The sequence below is a fragment of the Aquarana catesbeiana genome, linkage group LG08, assembly GCF_042186555.1.
Source record: "Aquarana catesbeiana isolate 2022-GZ linkage group LG08, ASM4218655v1, whole genome shotgun sequence".
Lineage (NCBI taxonomy): Eukaryota > Metazoa > Chordata > Amphibia > Anura > Ranidae > Aquarana > Aquarana catesbeiana.
Window position 1 is genome coordinate 308817764 of NC_133331.1, and position 18855 is coordinate 308836618.

At 45.6% G+C, this 18855-nt stretch overlaps 1 protein-coding gene across 1 annotated transcript in view; it reads left to right on the forward strand.

Annotated features, from left to right (window-relative positions):
• LOC141105048 (uncharacterized) overlaps nt 1–12883 on the forward strand; it is a 239500-nt gene extending 226617 nt beyond the window's left edge. The window contains exon 13 of the mRNA XM_073594863.1: nt 11631–12883. Coding sequence (XP_073450964.1) covers nt 11631–12641 — 1011 coding nt within the window. The 3' untranslated portion in view covers nt 12642–12883. The remainder of the gene's footprint in view (nt 1–11630) is intronic.
• Nucleotides 12884–18855: the final 5972 nt, after the last annotated feature.

The following is an 18855-nucleotide window of genomic DNA, read 5'->3' on the forward strand; positions in this document are numbered from 1 at the left end:
TCTCTCACCCCTTCTCTCTCTCTCACCCCTTCTCTCTCTCACCCCTTCTCTCTCTCACCCCTTCTCTCTCTCACCCCTTCTCTCTCTCACCCCATCTCCCTCTCTCACCCCATCTCCCTCTCTCACCCCATCTCCCTCTCTCACCCCATCTCCCTCTCTCTCTTTCTCACCCATTCTCTCTATCACCCATTCTCTCTCTCACCCATTCTCTCGCTCTCTCTCTCTCACCCATTCTCTCTCTCTCTCACCCATTCTCTCTCTCTCTCTCACCCATTCTCTCTCTCTCTCACCCATTCTCTCTCTCTCTCACCCATTCTCTCTCTCTCTCACCCATTCTCTCTCTCTCTCACCCATTCTCTCTCTCTCACCCATTCTCTCTCTCTCTCTCACCCATTCTCTCTCTCTCTCACCCCTTCTCTCTCTCTCTCACCCCTTCTCTCTCTCTCTCTCTCTCTCTCTCACCCCTTCTCTCTCTCTCTCTCTCTCTCACCCCTTCTCTCTCTCTCTCTCTCTCTCTCTCACCCCTTCTCTCTCTCTCTCACCCCTTCTCTCTCTCTCTCACCCCTTCTCTCTCTCTCTCACCCCTTCTCTCTCTCTCTCACCCCTTCTCTCTCACCCCTTCTCTCTCACCCCTTCTCTCTCACCCCTTCTCTCTCACCCCTTCTCTCTCACCCCTTCTCTCTCACCCCTTCTCTCTCACCCCTTCTCTCTCACCCCTTCTCTCTCACCCCTTCTCTCTCACCCCTTCTCTCTCTCTCACCCCTTCTCTCTCTCTCACCCCTTCTCTCTCTCTCACCCCTTCTCTCTCTCTCACCCCTTCTCTCTCTCTCTCACCCCTTCTCTCTCTCTCTCTTACCCCTTCTCTCTCTCTCTCTTACCCCTTCTCTCTCACACCTTCTCTCTCTCTCACCCTCTCTCTCACCCCTTCTCTCTCTCTCACCCTCTCTCTCTCACCCCTTCTCTCTCTCTCTCACCCCTTCTCTCACCCCTTCTATCTCTCTCACCCCTTCTCTCTCTCTCTCTCTCTCTCTCACCCCTTCTATCTCTCTCACCCCTTCTCTCTCTCTCTCCCTCAGACCCCTGCCTCTCTCCCCACTTTCTCTCTCTCTCTCTCCTACTTTCCTATCTACCCCATCTCTCTCCCTCCTCCTACCACTCCCCCCTTCTGTCTCTATCTCTCCAACCCCTCTTTCCCTTTTAGGGCTAATTCACACTGAAACAGCATGAAATCGCAGAGCAATTTGGCACTTCAGCTGCTCTGCATTGCAGGCTACTAGGGGGCAGTGTGATGCACAATTCAGTGCGTCGTACTGCCCCCCCCTTTTTTGTACAACCTTTGTTTGAAGTATACAAAATGTACACACTATGAGACGTTTCTATGGGTCTGCAGTTCCTCTGAGCTCCACAAGGTGGTGATCTCCCTCATACCCAGACAGGAAGTCTCTATAGCATAGACAAGAAGTGATGTCACATACAGACAGGAAGTTCTAGGTGAGAGGTGAGTCAGGTGGAAGTAGAGAGAAGGCATTGCTGGAAGTGGCAGTAGAGGAGGTAATAAGATCTTATTTTCTATTTACACCCAGTAACCTCCCGTCATGTCCGTCCTCTTCCTCCATAGTCACTGTGATGTCTTTTATCTCCAGCAGATGATGATACACACATATATACAGTGGGGAAACCTAGATTAACCCTAGGGTTGCCACCTTTTCTTCGAGCCAACCCTGGACACTTCAGCGACGCATGGCTTTTTTTTTTTTTTTTGTAGTATACACTATGAGATTGCCAGTCACACCGTGCCACGGTGAATAGTGGGTGTGGTCAATTGCGTTAATAGTGAAAGGGGCTTAAAGGGGCATAGTTAAATAAAACAAATGCATTCTTGCACAAAATGCATTTTTGCATAAAATATGCTTAGATTGCTGTGCCACAAGTAAGAGTCTCACAAACATGTATAAACCTTAGCACAATCATTTTGTAACAAATAAAACTCTTCCATTATATATGATTTGTGTACACTGAAAATGGTCTGAGAACTAACATTTTATCTGAACCAACCTTAACCACCTCAATACCGGGCACTTACACCCCCTTCCTGCCCAGACCAATTTTCAGCTTTCAGCGCTCTCATAATTTGAATGACAATTACTCAGTCATGCAACACTGTACCCATATGAAATTTGCATCCTTTTTTTTCACACAGATAGAGCTTTCTTTTGGTGGTATTTGATCATTAGTGGGTTTTTTATTTTTTATGCTATAAATAAAAAAGGCCGTAAATTTTGTGAAAAAAATGCCCTTTTCTTTGTTTCTGTCATAAAAATTTGCAAATTAGTAATTTTTCTTCATAAATTTTGGCCAAAATTTATACTGCTACATGTCTCTGGTAAAAATAACCCAAATAAGTGTGAATTATTTGGCCTTTGTGAAAGTTATAGAGTCTACAAACTATGGTGCCAATCACTGAAAATTGATCACATCTGATCACACCTGATGTACTGAAGGCCTATCTCATTTCTTGAGACACTAACAAGTCAGGAAAGTACAAATACCCCCCAAATGAACCCCTTTTAGAATGTAGACATTGCAAGGTATTAAGTAAGTAGCAGGGTGAGTTTTTTTAAGTTGTAATTTTTTCCCACAATTCTTTGATACATGATACAAGAGATGGTCAGAGACTGAGGACATGATACAAGAGATGGTCAGAGACTGAGGACATGATACAAGAGATGGTCAGAGACTGAGGACATGATACAAGAGATGGTCAGAGACTGAGGACATGATACAAGAGATGGTCAGAGACTGTGGACATGATACAAGAGATGGTTAGAGGCTGCAGACTGCATTTTTCTTGACCTTTTTTGCACTAAAGGTGCCAATAATGGCCAACAATAAATTCATATTAATTTAAATTTATTATATTAAAAAGTTGAATATAATACAATTAGATATAAAAATATTCATATTTTTCCAAAACTGTAATTTTCGGTTTTAGGCCTAGTGCAGCTTTCATTTTCAGTTTTGGCACCTAAATTTCCATTCGGTGCACCCCTACAATATAGTGTACATAGTGCAGGAGTATGTAATGTACAATATAGTGTATATAGTACAAAAGTATATAATGTACGAAAATAGTGTATATAGTGCAAGCATGTACAATATAGTGTATATAGTGCAGGAGTATGTAATGTACAAAAATAGTGTATATAGTGCAGGAGTATGTAATGTACAATATAGTGTATATATTACAAAAGTATGTAGTGTATATAGTGCAGGAGTATGTAATGTACAGAAGTATGGATTGTACAAAAATAGTGTATATAGTGCAGCAGTATGTAATGTACAATATAGTGTATAAAGTACAGAAGTATGGAATGTACAAAAATAGCATACAGTATATAGTGCAGGCGTGTGCAATGTACAATATGGTGTATATAGTACAGGAGTATGTAATGTGCAATATAGTTTATGTGGTGCAGGAGTGTGTAATGTACAAATATAATGTAAATGTAGTGTGTAATGTTTGAGGGAACCTCCCAGTGTAATTTTGAGGGGGTGTGGGTGGTCTCCTGGTGTAGTATGGGGGGGACAGGAGAGTCCCCTAATGTGTAAAGCATGGGGGAAGGGGTCTCCCAGTGTGTACTATATTCTCCTGGTGGGGGAGGGGATCTCACAGTAAGTACACCGCCCAGTAGGTCACATAGGTTTTGATATGTGCTCTTGGTCCCGGCGGGCTGTACAGTGTTTGGTCCCCTGACAGTCCCCGTCTTGGTGGGTACATGTCTCTCCGGAACGCTGCGCCACCTGCTCACCCAGATAAGATTGCGGCACACCTCCTTGGGTGTGTGGGAGAAAGGCGTGGGCTCTCCCTGTAAGGTCTGATGTGGCCAGTAGTAATGACTTGTCCTGTGCTAAGTATCTATCCCAGCACAGCATAGTGCTGAAGGAACTCCAATGTGCAGAGGCGATGGACATTACAGCAAAGTCATATCTGCAACCCAGTCTTGTGGATGTGGAATGTGGTGCTGATTAGTCAAGATGTGCATGATACATGAGCCTAAGTTCAGTGGAGGAGCGATGCTGCCGCTACTGCTGACCTCCCAGTTTTCAATCACTGGTTCCGCAGCTGGAAAATTTGACAGCTCCAGGCAGGACACTCACTTCACATGACAGAGCCCCCATCCCCCTCCTCCCATAAGCAGCACATCTCCCTTCTTCCTCCGAAATCCTCCAGCAAAGTCCCCCTCTCTCTCTCTCTCTCTCTCTCTCTCTCTCTCTCTCTCTCTCTCTCTCTCTCTCTCATTACGAGCATGGGGCCTAAACAACTTGACAAGTGCCTCCACAAAGCCACATCAGTACTGAATGCTCTTTTGGGGTGGGAGGAAGAGAGCGCACAGCAGTGAGCCGCAGCCAGCAGCATTAATTAGTGCTGCATTGAAGGATACGGAGGAGGGGGAGAGTGCTCAGCAGTGAAGCCGCAGGCGGCTGCATTGAACAATACAAGGGGTTTGGATTGGACTGGAGGTGTTAACCCTCCACTGAGTTCCCACAGTGGCTGGGACTGGAGGAATGCTGCTGGCTGTGTCTGGGTTTCAGGAGGACAGAAACCCGGGCACAAGTGTCAAAACCCGGACTATCTGGGTCATTCCCGTACAGGTGGCAACCCTAATTAACCATCATATTACAAAGGTGGAATGTATCGCCTGTACCATGAGGGGAGTTATTTATACCATGAAAATGAGGGGCGTTATTGATGTCATTAAATGCCGGTTCCAGACATTGTATGGGGGTGAATGAAATGATAATTAAAGGTTGGGATTAGGGAAGATTTACATGGGAATGATCAGCGCCCCCTCCAGAGACACTATGACAAGTCTCACAATAGGAGTCTGAAAGGGATTCGATGAGGGGGATGAAACCCAGAGTGGAAAGGAGGACAATATTATCAAAACAATGACCAGATGGAAATCCAAATGGATTTTCAGCTCAATACAATTGCTCTGGCTGGACTGAATATTGATATTTAGCTTTTTTGCTTTTCATCTTTTTTTATGCATTCTGTATTGTATTTTTATATCATTTTACAGTATTAGGTATTGATTAGTTACTCTGGGCTATAAATAGTTAAGGAATCTGGGGCAGGGGTAGGGGGTGATTTTTAGGACCGCTGCACCTGCCAATAGCCCTCCTGGACAAAGATTGGCTTTTTCCAAATGAAACACATCGTATGTCACCAGGTTAGGAGAGGCACCCTCTCTGTTTACATCTAAGCGATATCCAGCCTGTGATCCACCGGAGTATCTGTGGCTGAGGCTCACAAGCACTGTGAATTCTGGGGTTCTACAGGGCCCAGCACATCTAGTCATCTACAGACGGTGTTTTCTGATTAAGTGCTGCCAGGTTACCCCAGGAGTTGTCTGACATTTTATTATCAGAACGTTTCATTGCAACTATTGTTATTCCTATATTATATTATATCCTATATTATATTAGTCAGAACATTCCTCATTTAAGTGGACAGAACATTCTCTTTATTTTGGAGTTAAATTCTAGTAATATGGTCCTCTAAACAAACAGCACTGACAATAAATAAGACAATGACCATCCTGACCATATATGACCTACAAAGGGCAATTATTACACTACATAGGCAGCAAATGGGCAATCATTACAATATGCAGCCAACACAATGATGGAGTGCAGGGGTCATAAGTATGGAGTATGGAGCCCCTTACATTGCTGGTCAGTAGGAAGAAAACATTCCCTAGCCTGTGATGAAGAATATGTTCCATCATTAGTATCAGAGGGAGGAAAATACACAAGGTTCCGAGGGAAGTAGAAGAGCTGAGGGGTCTCTGAGGAGGTAGTGGGACTAAAGGACTCTGAGATCCTCTGAGGGTGTACTGCATCTAAAGGATTCTGGAACCCCTGAGGAGGTAGTGTAGTGGAAGTACTTTGGGGAACTCTTAGGAAGTAATAGAGGTTAGAGGGGCTGAAGGGCAGTGGGGGCCTCTGAGGGGATAGTCAGGCTGCGAGGCTTAAGGCCCCATTAACACCTGAGCATAGCGTTTTCAGGCAGAAAGTGGCGTGATTTTACCGCGTTTTTTTACCACATTTTGCCGCGATTTTATACAGGTCAAAAGGTCACAATGTAAAAAGCCGAAAAACGTCCAAATCTGCCTAAAGAAAAGGTTCCAGAACTTGTTTGAGCTTCAGACGTTTTGGAGCTTCTGGCTTCAGGCGTTTTGGAGTGAAGATGTGAACCATCTCCTTAGAGAATAATTTATTTTTTTCCCCTCCAGCGTTTTGTAGCTTCAGGCTTCAAGTTACAAAACTCTCAGGTGTGAATGGGGTCTTAGGGCTTATAGGGAATATTGGTCTCTGATGGTCCTCTCACCCCAGCTGCACTTATTTTTCTGACCTCCTTAAAGAACTCCTACCAGCAAGTGATGGAAGCCTTCACCTCACCATCTCACTGGCCAAGAAATTATGTTGCTGAAAATTCAGAACGCCAGGAACCCCCTGACACTCTGTACAATGTCCTGGATACTACAGTATACTAGACAACCAAGAGAACACCCCCCAGTTTCCTCTTCCTACCCACACTGGGCTGCCATTAGAGGGAAGAAAACAAATTCCTGCCCCACAGCTCTCTACTCCATGAGCAGCATCCTCATGCTATCCAATCCAATCCCTTCTCTTACTGCAGAGAGTGACAGTGACATCACTCCTGTCAGTCAGCAGGCTGCCAGAGATTGGAGCCTTGCAGTAGTAGTTCTGACAATTATCCTGATTAGCCGACAACTCCAGTCAAAAGTCAGCAAGTTCCCCTTCCTGGACATCATGATGACCCTACATTGACCTCACAGCACTGCCTCAGAGCAAACAAGTCACAGGAAGGATCCTATTTATCATTCATTGTCTGCAGATCTAAAACAAATCAAAACCAGTTCAGAAACAAAAAAACAAAAAAAAAACAAATAAAATTCAAATCTGATCTGGCGGGTTCTGGGTTCATGAAAATTGTAGCAACAACCAAATGTGTTCCCATGGGGTCAGTAGTTCTGAAATGTACAGCAACCCTCCTACTACGACCCCTCATATCCACAACCTATTGTGTGACCAATACCATCCAAATAATTCTTACTTTCATTTCCCAAAGTTATCTGTCTATGAGAAAACCCATATAGATCAAATGATGGCACAAATGAGGATGGAGGAGAACCAAAGTCACGTGACTGAGACGATACTAAACCTCACCCTGGAGATCATCTACCTGCTGACTGGAGAGGTGAGGAGCATTCTGGGAGGTCACATGACATCACTTGTGTCTTTATTAATAAAACACAGACTTGATCAGAGAGGTAAGGCGGATTCTGGGAATTCTAACATGATATTCCTATTTTCCTATTGGTTTTTAAATACAGAGATTTCCTCTTCTGAAGTCTGGAGATCATATGACCATCACAGTGCCTCCATGTGACTCCCTAAAACCTGAGAGACACAACATGCAGAAGATTCTAGAAGTCACCAAGAAGATGATGGAGCTGCTGACAGGAGAGGTGAGCGGTGCTGGGAATTCTGGGACATTATCCAGTAACAGACAAGGGATGTGTCTGGATGGTGACTGTATCATTGTGTGTGTCAGGTTCCTATAAGGTGTCAGGATGTCACTGTCTATTTCTCCATGGAGGAGTGGGAGTATTTAGAAGGACACAAGGATCTCTACAAGGACGTCATGATGGACAATCAGCCGCCCCTCACATCACCGGGTAAGAGGAGACTTTATTGTAAAGGAGAGAGCAGTACGGAGGGTCCACCTAGATCCCCCATCATCTGATAAACACATAGAAACAATGTATTCAGTCAGTGTGTGTGTTTCCTACAGATGGATCCAGTAATGGGAACCCACCAGAGAGGTGTCCCCATCCTCTGTATTCCCGGGATTCCACACAGGAAGATCACACCATCCCTCACCATCAGGTAGATGAAGAACAATCACTGATACTATCATTAGGATCTGTACATTATCTGCATTATTACAATTGATGTCATTTTTATTATATATTCAGAGTGGAAACCTGAGAGATTCTAAAGTTGAGGGTAAATCGGAAGAAGAAGAGACGTATGTGAGGGGTGATCAGCAGTCTATGGAGGAGGATGGAATAATGAGGACATTTATAGAGGAGGACACTCCTACAGAGATCAGCACAGGTGGGTCATTAACTCTAAATAAATTCCTCCACCCATACTGCTCACTGGTCCAGAGAGGTGATATCAGCCTGTAATACCCTGGTCACTTTCTTGAGCTGTGTTCCCCATCCTGTATTTCTCTCCAATAATCTTCCTTCTCTGTGCTGCAGACATAATTTATGTATCTAGACTGGATCTCTGTAGATTTTGGGGTTGGCTGGCCGCAAAATGTTGATTTTCACTGTAGATATTGCTCAACCTAGGCAGCTGGTTCATGTGCCTTGGGTTTCCTGCCCTATGCCCGGGTCTAGCAAGATCTCTGACACAACAATTCTTCCAGTGTTACTTGCTCTGCTGTTTGCTGGCTGTGTCGGGGGAGGGATATGTCTGTATAGTCTCAGACCCAAGTCACTGAGTGCAGTCTCAGGAGATGGGAGGCAGCGGTGTGGGACCTCTGCAACTTGTCATAAGTAAACATTTAAGCTTCCACTGATCACTGAATACCAATATTATGAGTCCTGACCATTACACTATATCATTTATGTTGTGTATAATGTAGTCCTGACCAGGGGCGTATCTGCTGTGAGGTAAACAAGACATTTGCCTAGGGCGGCATTTTTCAGGGGAGTGGCACCGACCCCCAGGCAAAAGGGACACTGTACCAGCAGTGGCGTCGCTATGGGGGGAGCGGACCGCAATTCACACCAACCCTCTGACAGTCTCATATTTAAGCTACTCTCCTGGTGACCAAGCTGCCGCTGATCCTCTGGTGACATCTCCCGGTGGTCACCTCTTCACCTGGACTCCGTGGGTGCCCCTTCTAGATGCCACACCTGAGATCGTCCCGCCCAGCAGAGAGGAGAAGGAAAGGAGAGCGGAATGGACGTGACATTGCTCAGGACATTCTATGGGACTGGCAATGGGAAGGAAGAAGAGGGACTGCCTGGAAGCTATGGGGGGAGCGGACCGCAATTCACACCAACCCTCTGACAGTCTCATATTTAAGCTACTCTCCTGGTGACCAAGCTGCCGCTGATCCTCTGGTGACATCTCCCGGTGGTCACCTCTTCACCTGGACTCCGTGGGTGCCCCTTCTAGATGCCACACCTGAGATCGTCCCGCCCAGCAGAGAGGAGAAGGAAAGGAGAGCGGAATGGACGTGACATTGCTCAGGACATTCTATGGGACTGGCAATGGGAAGGAAGAAGAGGGACTGCCTGGAAGCGGCTCTGCTCTGCCTTCTGCTGCAGGTGAGTGGGGACCCCCAATGTCCCATCCCAGGCCTGGAGAATGGAGACCGACCAGCTGATGTCACCTCAACAGTACCTGGCCAGCACACTAGAATCATAGGAACACCTACCTGACCGTGTACACATACAGTAGCTACAGTCCTTGGACAGCTATATACTCTACTGCCCTATCAGCTCCAACCCTTCTCTATACTACCTATTGCACTATGGACACCTACCCTTCTCTATACTACCTACTGCACTATGGACACCTACCCTTCTCTATATTACCTACTGCTTTATGGACACCTAGCCTTCTCTATACTACCTACTGCTCTATGGCCATCTACCCTTCTCTATACTACCTACTGCACTATGGACACCTATCCTTCTTTATACTACTGACTGCTCTATGGACACCTACCCTTCTCTATACTACCTACTGCTCTATGAACACCTACCCTTCTCTATATTACCTACTGTACTATGGACACCTACCCTTCTCTATACTACCTACTGCACTATGGACACCTACCTTTCTACAGTTTACCTCCTGCTTTATTAGAATCTACCCTACCATTAGCTTCTCGTCTTTTGAACACCTACTACCTATCTCTGTTTTAGCTACTGCCTTTTGGATAACCTCCTTACTAAATATTATCTACTGCCCTATGGACGCCTACCAAACACTTTATTAGGCATTGCATTGTGGGCTGCGGAAAGGTGAGTCCAGTGTTGTTGTTTTTTTGGGGGGGATAGGGGAGCCCCCCTCTGTCTCTCACTTCCTCACCCCCTCTCTCTTTCCCCCTCCCTCTCTCTTTCCCCTTCCCCCTCCCTCTCTGTCTTCCCCCTCTCTCCCCCCCACCTCTGAAGAGGTGGAGCCTAAAGAGGAAGGGGTGGACTTTACAGATGAATGGGGTGGATCTTAAACAGGGAGGGGTGGAACAATGTTAGATGGGGGGTGCCCAATTTTAGGTTTGCCTAGGGCAGCACAAAACCAAAATAGACCACTGGTCCTGACCCCTACAATATGTTGTACGATACATATTTCCGATATTATATAGTCCTGTTATACCCTAGAAAACATGTCCCATTAAAAGTCCCATAAAGGGGGTTCTGTATGTTTGTTTTAACTGGTATACCCTATACAGTAAGTTGTACATTACACGGGCCTTGCTTCTGCTCTCTGCCCTCTACCCACTGCTATATATAAACATGTATTCTCTTTTGTTACACTCATTTTCCCCCAGCTGGACATTTTATATCTGATGATTTGATTGGAGCACAGAATTTTACATGTTGATAATAATGTGATAACATCCTCAAACTTTGGAACCTTAAGCAGAAAGTGATAATGAGGGAGGAGTCAATAACCCAATGATGGTGGTCTTCAGGATCAGTCCAGTCTTTATCTTGGTTGTTCTCCCCCCATCCTCACTCTCTGACTTCTGGTGGGGCTCAGCCCCGCTGTTATTAATGACTAAATCATGGACTAAATAAGGAAGTTCAGGACTTCTTGTTTTGGGAAGATGGCAATGAGTGATAGAGGGGGTGGGGACACTCGTCCTATAATCCCCTCATCACTGTCACTCCTATAAAAGACAGTTCTCGTTGTTTCCTCCCTCTCTGACTAAGGGCCATAAATAAAGAAATGAACTGGTAGGAGATCAGAGGACACATTTACTAGTTACCTTGAGGATGGAATTGTAAGATCCTCAGAGACAAAGCTGCCTGATGTGGGCGGAGTCCTGGTTTAGGGGAACCAATCTGCTCATGTCTAGTAATAATCTTTTTATTCCTATTTTAGTAGATGGACGGGAGATGAGGAAAACCTCAGAGGAGTTTCTCACTTTGTCTCCAGACTGTAAAGTAGAAGATGAGGACATCACACAGTATAGTCCAGGAGAAAACCCGGCTACCTCAAATGTCCATCCGGAACCACACAGTGTAGATGGACCATCGTATTCCTCTTATCCTGAGGAACCTCAGACTGTGAGGGACGGTGCCGTCCTTCCAACAGAGAAGAGGTTTTCCTGTACTGAGTGCAGGAAGGGATTCCATTGTAAGTCCAGACTTAATGTGCATAAAAGATCTCATACAGGTGAGAAGCCACATTCATGCCCTGAGTGCGGGGAACTTTTTTCAGCGAAGTCCAGTCTTTTCAGACATCAGAGATCTCGCAAGGTCGAGAAGTTGTATACCCGCCCTGAGTGCGGGAAATGTTTTGCACAAAAAACAGATCTTGTCAAACATCAGAGGTCTCACACAGGGAAAAAGCCGTATTCATGTCTGGAGTGTGGGAAATGTTTTTCAGAAAAGTCCCATCTTTATAATCATCAGAGACTGCACACGGGAGAGAAGCCGTATTCCTGTTCTGAGTGTGGGAAATGTTTTGCACGAAAAGCAGATCTTGTCAAACACCAGAGGTCTCACACGGGGGAAAAGCCGTATTCATGTCCAGAGTGTGGGAAATGTTTTTCAGACAAGTCCAATCGTGCCAGACATCAGAAATCTCACGCGGGGGGGAAAACATATTCTTGTTCTGAATGCAAGAAATGTTTTTCACAAAAGTCCAGTCTTAGCAGACATCAGAGATATCACATAGGGAAAAAGACATATTCCTGTCCTGAGTGTGGGAAATGTTTTTCAGAGAAATTTAACCTTTATATTCATCAGAGACTGCACACGGGAGAGAAGCCGTATTCCTGTTCTGAGTGTGGAAGACGTTTTGCACAAAAAGCAAATCTTATCAAACATCAGAGGTTTCATACGGGGGAAAAGCCATATTCATGTTCTGAGTGTGGTAAATGTTTTTCAGAAAAGTCAAATCTTTATAATCATCAGAGAACACACACGGGAGAGAAGCCATATTCGTGTCCTGAGTGCGGGAAATGTTTTATACAAAAAACAGATCTTGTCAAACATAAGAGGTCTCATACGGGTGAGAAGCCATTTTCCTGTTCTTATTGTGGGAAATGTTTTTCAGATAAGTCCAATTTTTATAATCATCAGAGATTGCACACAGGTGAGAAGCCGCATTCCTGTCTTGAGTGCGGGAAATGTTTTGTACAAAAATCACTACTTCTCTCACATCAGAGGTCTCACACAGGAGAGAAGCCATATTCCTGTCCTGAGTGCGGGAAATGTTTTTCACAGAAGTATAGTCTAGTCAGACATCAGAGATCTCACAAGGGGAAAAAGCCACTTCCCTGTGCTGAGTGAGGGAATTGTTCCTCACTGAAGTCCTGTCTTCCTGTACATTGGGGATCCCACACAACCCTCGAGGTGTATTAGTGCCTTGAGTGAGGGGAAATGTCTTCTATATGAATGTTGCTGGACATCACAGCTCTCATGTGGGGAAGAAGCACACCCTGATATACATCTCAGATATACTCCATGGCTGATCTTCATCATGTAAGAAACAGTTCATTAGGAGATCAGAGATCACCAAAGACTTTTATTAAGTGTTATACCGTGTTGACCATTGATAGCAGTATACCAATAAAGATGGACCCTTCAGTGGCTGAGTACATTTTGTGGTGTAAGCTTTCACAAACGCTTAGAGGTATATTTTTTAAAAATTAATTGAACAAATATAACACACATCTTCCCAGGGATGACGAATATTGGCTGTATAGTGATTTCTCATGATCATCGGCGCCATCTAGTGGCAATAATTGCAGCGTTCTGCATTATAGATCCTAGATGGAGCTACACTCTTACATTTTTAGGCTCCTCTCTAGACCACACGAACACTACATAGTCATAGCTCCCACCTGTTCCTTGATTTCAAACAAAGTCCCTCTGTCCCTCTTTCCTCCTCATTTGGGTCTGATTTCTATAGTTGTGTATAAAATGCACTTTTTTTTTTTTCAAAAAGTGTTTCCCAGTGCTAATCATCCAATTTCTAATTTGCTGCATTTGTAAATGTCAAAAGCCAGTATAAAGGAATAGTAGTGGTTAAAAAAGCACTTGTGGATTTAAATAATTCTTTTTTTTTTTTTTTTTTTTGTATATTTTTCCTTTAACCACTTCAATACAGGGCTCTTTCGCCCCTTTCCTTCCCAGGCCAATTTTCAGCTTTCAGCGCTCTTGCACTTTCAACTGCGCGGTCATGCAACACTGTACCCAAATGACATTTTTATCATTCTGTTCACACAAATAGAGCTTTCTTTTGGTGGTATATATTCACAAATCAGTTTTTATTTTTTGCGATATGAGCAAAAAAAAGAGCGGAAATTTAAAAAAAAACAATATTTTCTACTTTCTGTTTTTAAAAAAATCCAATAAGATCTAATTTTGTCATAAATTAAAGCCAAAATGTATTCTGCTACATGTCTTTGGTAAAAAAAAAAATCCCGTTAAATGTATAATAATTGGTTTGTGTGATCATGGACATATGTGTGCAGATGATCATGTACAGATGTGCGCAGATGATCACGGACATATGTGTGCAGATGATCATTGGGACATATGATTTTACTGTTACATATGTGAGGGACAGGTGTTTTTACTGTGTGGGGACAGTGTTTTGGGGACATTGTCATTTTTACGTTGTGTGGGGACACTGGGCCAGTGATCAGTGTGTAAAAAGCGGTAAAAAACAGCTCATACTCACTGATCACCGGCTGGCTTCAGCGATCCGCTCTCCTCTCCTCACTGACAACTTCCGTGTGAGGAGAGGAGAGCCGATCGCCTAGCAACTGGCTCTCTATTTACATCACATGACGGCTGTGATTGGACACAGCCATCATGTGATCAGGAGGGCCAATCACAGAGCCCTCCTGCCGATTGGAGTTGTGCCGTGTCCGAGTGACATGAGCACATCGGGATCACGCCGCTGCGTGGGCACGCGATCCCCCTCCTTCTGAGGGACGTTCCTGAATGTCCACTCAGAAGGAGGAAGCGCCCGCCCGGCCGTATATGTACAGTGGCCGGGTGGAAGGTGGTTAAGGGGGTGTGGCAAGGGGTGTGTCCTATGCCTACATACTTTTGCTAATAGGTGTCCCTCATTCTCATCTCAAAATATTGGGAGGTATGGATAGTGGAAGTGGTGCTCAGGGCAGCCCAGAAGACTTTCTTCTCCCTCCCACCTTCTCTGGACACTGGGTCGCCTGCCTACATGTGAAGTTGAGTGGCATAGCCATGCATGCAGAGTATTCATGGAGAGTATCTAAGTGCTGTAAGCAGCTGGCAGTGTTCTTCCACACAGACACACAAACCAGATCCGCTGGGACTTGTAGTTCTGCAACAGCTGGAGGTCCACTAATTGCATATCCCTGGTCTATGGGAATGTTTGACCATTCTTCCAGAAGCGCATTTGTAAGGACAGGCACTGGATGAGAAGGTCTTTGCGCACTGGTCCAAATCATTTGGTGGAGCGGAGATTATGGTGTGGTTTTGTTTTTCAGGGGTTGGGCTTGGCTCCTTAGTTCCAGTGAAAGGAACTTATAAAGCGTCAGCATACCAAGACAATTTCATGCTCCCAACTTTGTGGGAACAGTTTGGGGATGGCCCCTTCCTGTTCCAACATGATTGCGCACCAGTGCACAAAGCAAGGTCCATAAAAACATGGATGAGTCCTGACCTCAACCCGATGGAACACCTTTGGGATGAATTAGAGTGGAGACTGCGAGCCAGGACTTCTCGTTCACATCAGTGCCTGACCTCACTCCTGCACAGTCCACATGATCCTTCCAGCTTCAGTAAAAATTTAATGAACTCTGTATTCTCATGAGCAGGAAGGTGTGAAACCCTTCTTTATCGCATTAAAAAGGGAGCATAGATGCGGAGTCAGAATTTCATGATATTTCCTGTAGTAGTGGCCAGAGAAACCATCTAGACCCGGAGCTTTTGACAGATTAAGGCCGCTTTCACACGATAGACCCCTCGGATCCGCCTATTTGTTTTTCAGGCAGATCCGATCAGGCCACCCATTGACTTGTATGGGCAGGCAGATGTCAGCGGAGATGTGTCGCCTGCCATCCCATCCGACAAGATCCGCTCAAAACAGACGGATGGCGATACGTTCGCCATCCGTTTAGCGGATCGGATGAAAACGGACAGGCGGATCCGTTTTCTTCTGATCTCCCATAGAGGACAGCGGAGCTCTGACAGGTCCATCCCTGCGCAGTGAGAAGAGACGGACCTGTCTTCCACCGGCTCAGCGGGTATCTGGCAGAGTCCACTGAGCGGATCCGCCCCATGTGAAAGGGGCCTAAGGCTTTTATTTGCTATCCAAATTTCAGGTTCTGTAAACTCTATTCCTATTAACTCCATTTGAGCATGCTGTAATTTCAGCAGTGGGATATCATGAAAGAAGCTGTCCACCTGTGCTCCAAGGATCAGGTTTAGCATACAAGGTATGAATTAAATCATGCGAATGAATCAGCATTAAATGCAAAGAAAAAAAAATATATACACATGTGAAACAAAAAACAAAAGAATCAGAGATAAATAAAGTCCGTGCAGGAATATTTAGTCCATAAGTAGACAGATAAAAACACCCATCCATGAGAGATGCAGGAAAAAACGTCAGTATAGTTGTGCACCCTGAAGTGAGTTGTAGATTCTGCTTACCGGATGGCGATGACTGCTATTACGGCAGTCTCACACAGCATAGGGAATATGGTCTCCCAAAAACCAAAGAACGCAATACAGGAACAGCTTTAACGTGGGTCGTTTCCAGAAATATAAAGCAAAATGCTTCCATAGTGTAAAATGTATAAACAAGGGAATTTATTTCAATAAAAAGAGGAATCGCACTTACAATGTTGCAGACAACATGAGGCAAAAGGGATATGTTGTAAAATCACAGGTGCCGGTGTCTCCTTGTGCCGTACTTCACTTCCTACATTCGTAAGCCCATCCAAAGGCGTGATGACGTCACCGTCGTAGGCTCCTCCCTACGCGTTTCGTCACTATAGGACGTAGTCTGGGGATTGGCCAGTTTTTGACGGTAATTTAAGCAAAGCTGGCGTAAAAAGTGTGAGGAACCAGCTTTAATGCAAGCGGAGTGGTAGGCTTATCTACCATAGTGTAATATTGGTGCCTTGACCAATGAACATATTTTTCTGCTTGAGTAGTGAGGGTTTAAATCTGTGCATGCAATATCTATCTTTGCCTAAGATCTACCTGTGGGGTCCTACACTGCTCTGCCTGAAGATGGTTTAATTCTGCCTCCTGTTGTCTAATCATAAAGTCCTGTGATAAGCTGGTACACAGAGCCTGTGTTTAGCATGGGGTTCAGCTTCTTCCAGGCAAGACTTCATAGGACATGGTAATGCTGAGGCAAGGCAAACCACATAGAGATCTAAAAGCTTCTGGGTTTCGAATGTTATATACGCCCCTTATTAGGATTCCAGCCAATCTAGGGCCAGTGCCTGACCCAGGAACCAATCTGGAACACATCGAGGCAGTCACGTTGCAGGTCTCTGGGCAACTTCTGTAAACAAACTAAACAGTTCGTTTACAGAAGTCCCCCCCAGTGGCTTGTGGCACACTCACAGCAAACCCCCCCCAAGGGTGGCTCGCGGCTGACAGCACCTCCCCCCGGCTCACGGCACACTCACAGCAAACCCCCATCGCCCCGGGTGTGGCTCGTAGCTGTCAGCAACCCCCCGTGGCTCCCAGCACACTCACAGCAAGCCCCCCACCCCCCCGGGTGGCTCGCGGCTGTCAGAAGGTGTGGCACTTACCGGGGCTATGATGTCCTCTCCTCCTGTGTCTCCCCCAGGCAGCAGCGGCGGCGGTGGAGTCCGCTTCTTATGCTTCCTCTGTTCCTCTTCCGCCAAAGCACTGGGCATCCAATAAGATTGCCTGGCGCCTTGGCGAATTGGGAAACAGGTTTCACTGTGGTGTGAAAAAAGCGAAAATTCATTCTCTGTGGTCACACAATTGAGTGGGATCAGGGCGCACTCTGTGCGCCCCGATCCCACCCTTTTTTTAAGCCTATTAGATGGGGAGGGGGGGCAGCGCCCGTGTGCTCACAATGCATGGACTGCCACTGCTCAGAAACACATTCCGACACTACCTCACTAGGTTCCAATCCAGGCGAGTGGGCTCTCCCTGACAACGGCAGTGTTCTTTGTGCAGCCCAGCAATCCCAGCTTCTGCAAAACCTCTCCCTGGCTGGAGCTTGGCAAAGCTCCCTGAAGATTGGCTCCCCATGGCACATCTGGGTGACTCTTCTCCTCCCTTGGGATATACCATGTTCTGTCCTTTGGGTTGCTTGTGAGTGCATTACTTTGGGGTTGATTTACTAAAACTGGAGAGTGCAAAATCTGGTACAGCTGTGCATGGTAGCCAATCAGCTTCTAACTACAGCTTGTTCAACTAGGCTTTGACAATAAAACCTGGAAGCTCTCTGGTTTCTAGGCAGAGCTGCAGCAGATTTTGCACTTTCCAGTTTTAGTAAATCAACCCATTTATGTTTACTCAATAATATAAATATATGTTTTCAACTTGCCACACTATATTCTGTGCGCAGGTTTTTTCTTTTGTGTTTTGCCTGTCTCTGGAGCTCGCCCTCTGGCCACCCAGCAACACTGGACTTTGGTGTAGAACAGTTGTACATAATATACTGAGCTTCAAATTTTTACTTGTTTTTGACATATATCATATAGTGCCTGAGCACCCATGACCAAATAGCAGTGCTATTATCCCATATATAAAAAATCCATACCCTGTGTCAAGAAAGGTTCCACCCGCTAATGGCACTGTCTGACATTTGGCGTGCAGTACTGATGTCCACCAGCAGGTGTCTCCTGGCAGTCTGGAACTGTCAGGGGAGCGTTCTCCTGCTGGTGGTACTATATGATCTTTGGGCCGCAGTACTGGCGTCCACCAGTGGGTGGTTCCTGGCAGTGTGGAGCCGACATCTCCTGCGATCAGGCGTCACCTGAGCCTGATTGCAGGAGATGTGTATATATACCGGGCAAGCACACACACAGACCCTGTCTGTATACCTGAACCCTGAACCTTGTCCCTCCTGTGGTCCTGTTATCCTTACCCTTGCCCTGCAGCCTATCCATCCTTCCTCTCCTTTTCCTGTTTGTTCCCTGTCCTCATCTGCTGACCTCCCATGGATGACCCTGGCTTGGCTACGTTTATGATTCCGGTATTCCCCATTATTTGTATATATATATATCTGTCTGGTTAATATTATTTGTGGGTCTCTGTATTTGGCTGGTTGTGCACTGTATTGTATTGGAGGTGGTTGTGTTTATATGTTGCACGTATCTTAAAGCGGAGTTCCACACAAAAATGGAACTTCCGCTTTTCGGAACCCTCCCCCCCTCCGGTGTCACATTTGGCACCTTTCAGGGGGGAGGGGGGTGCAGATACCTGTCTAAGACAGGTATTTGCACCCACTTCCGGCATAGACTCCCATGGGAGTCTATGCCTCTTCCTGTCCCTCCGCGCTGTCTGCTGTGAA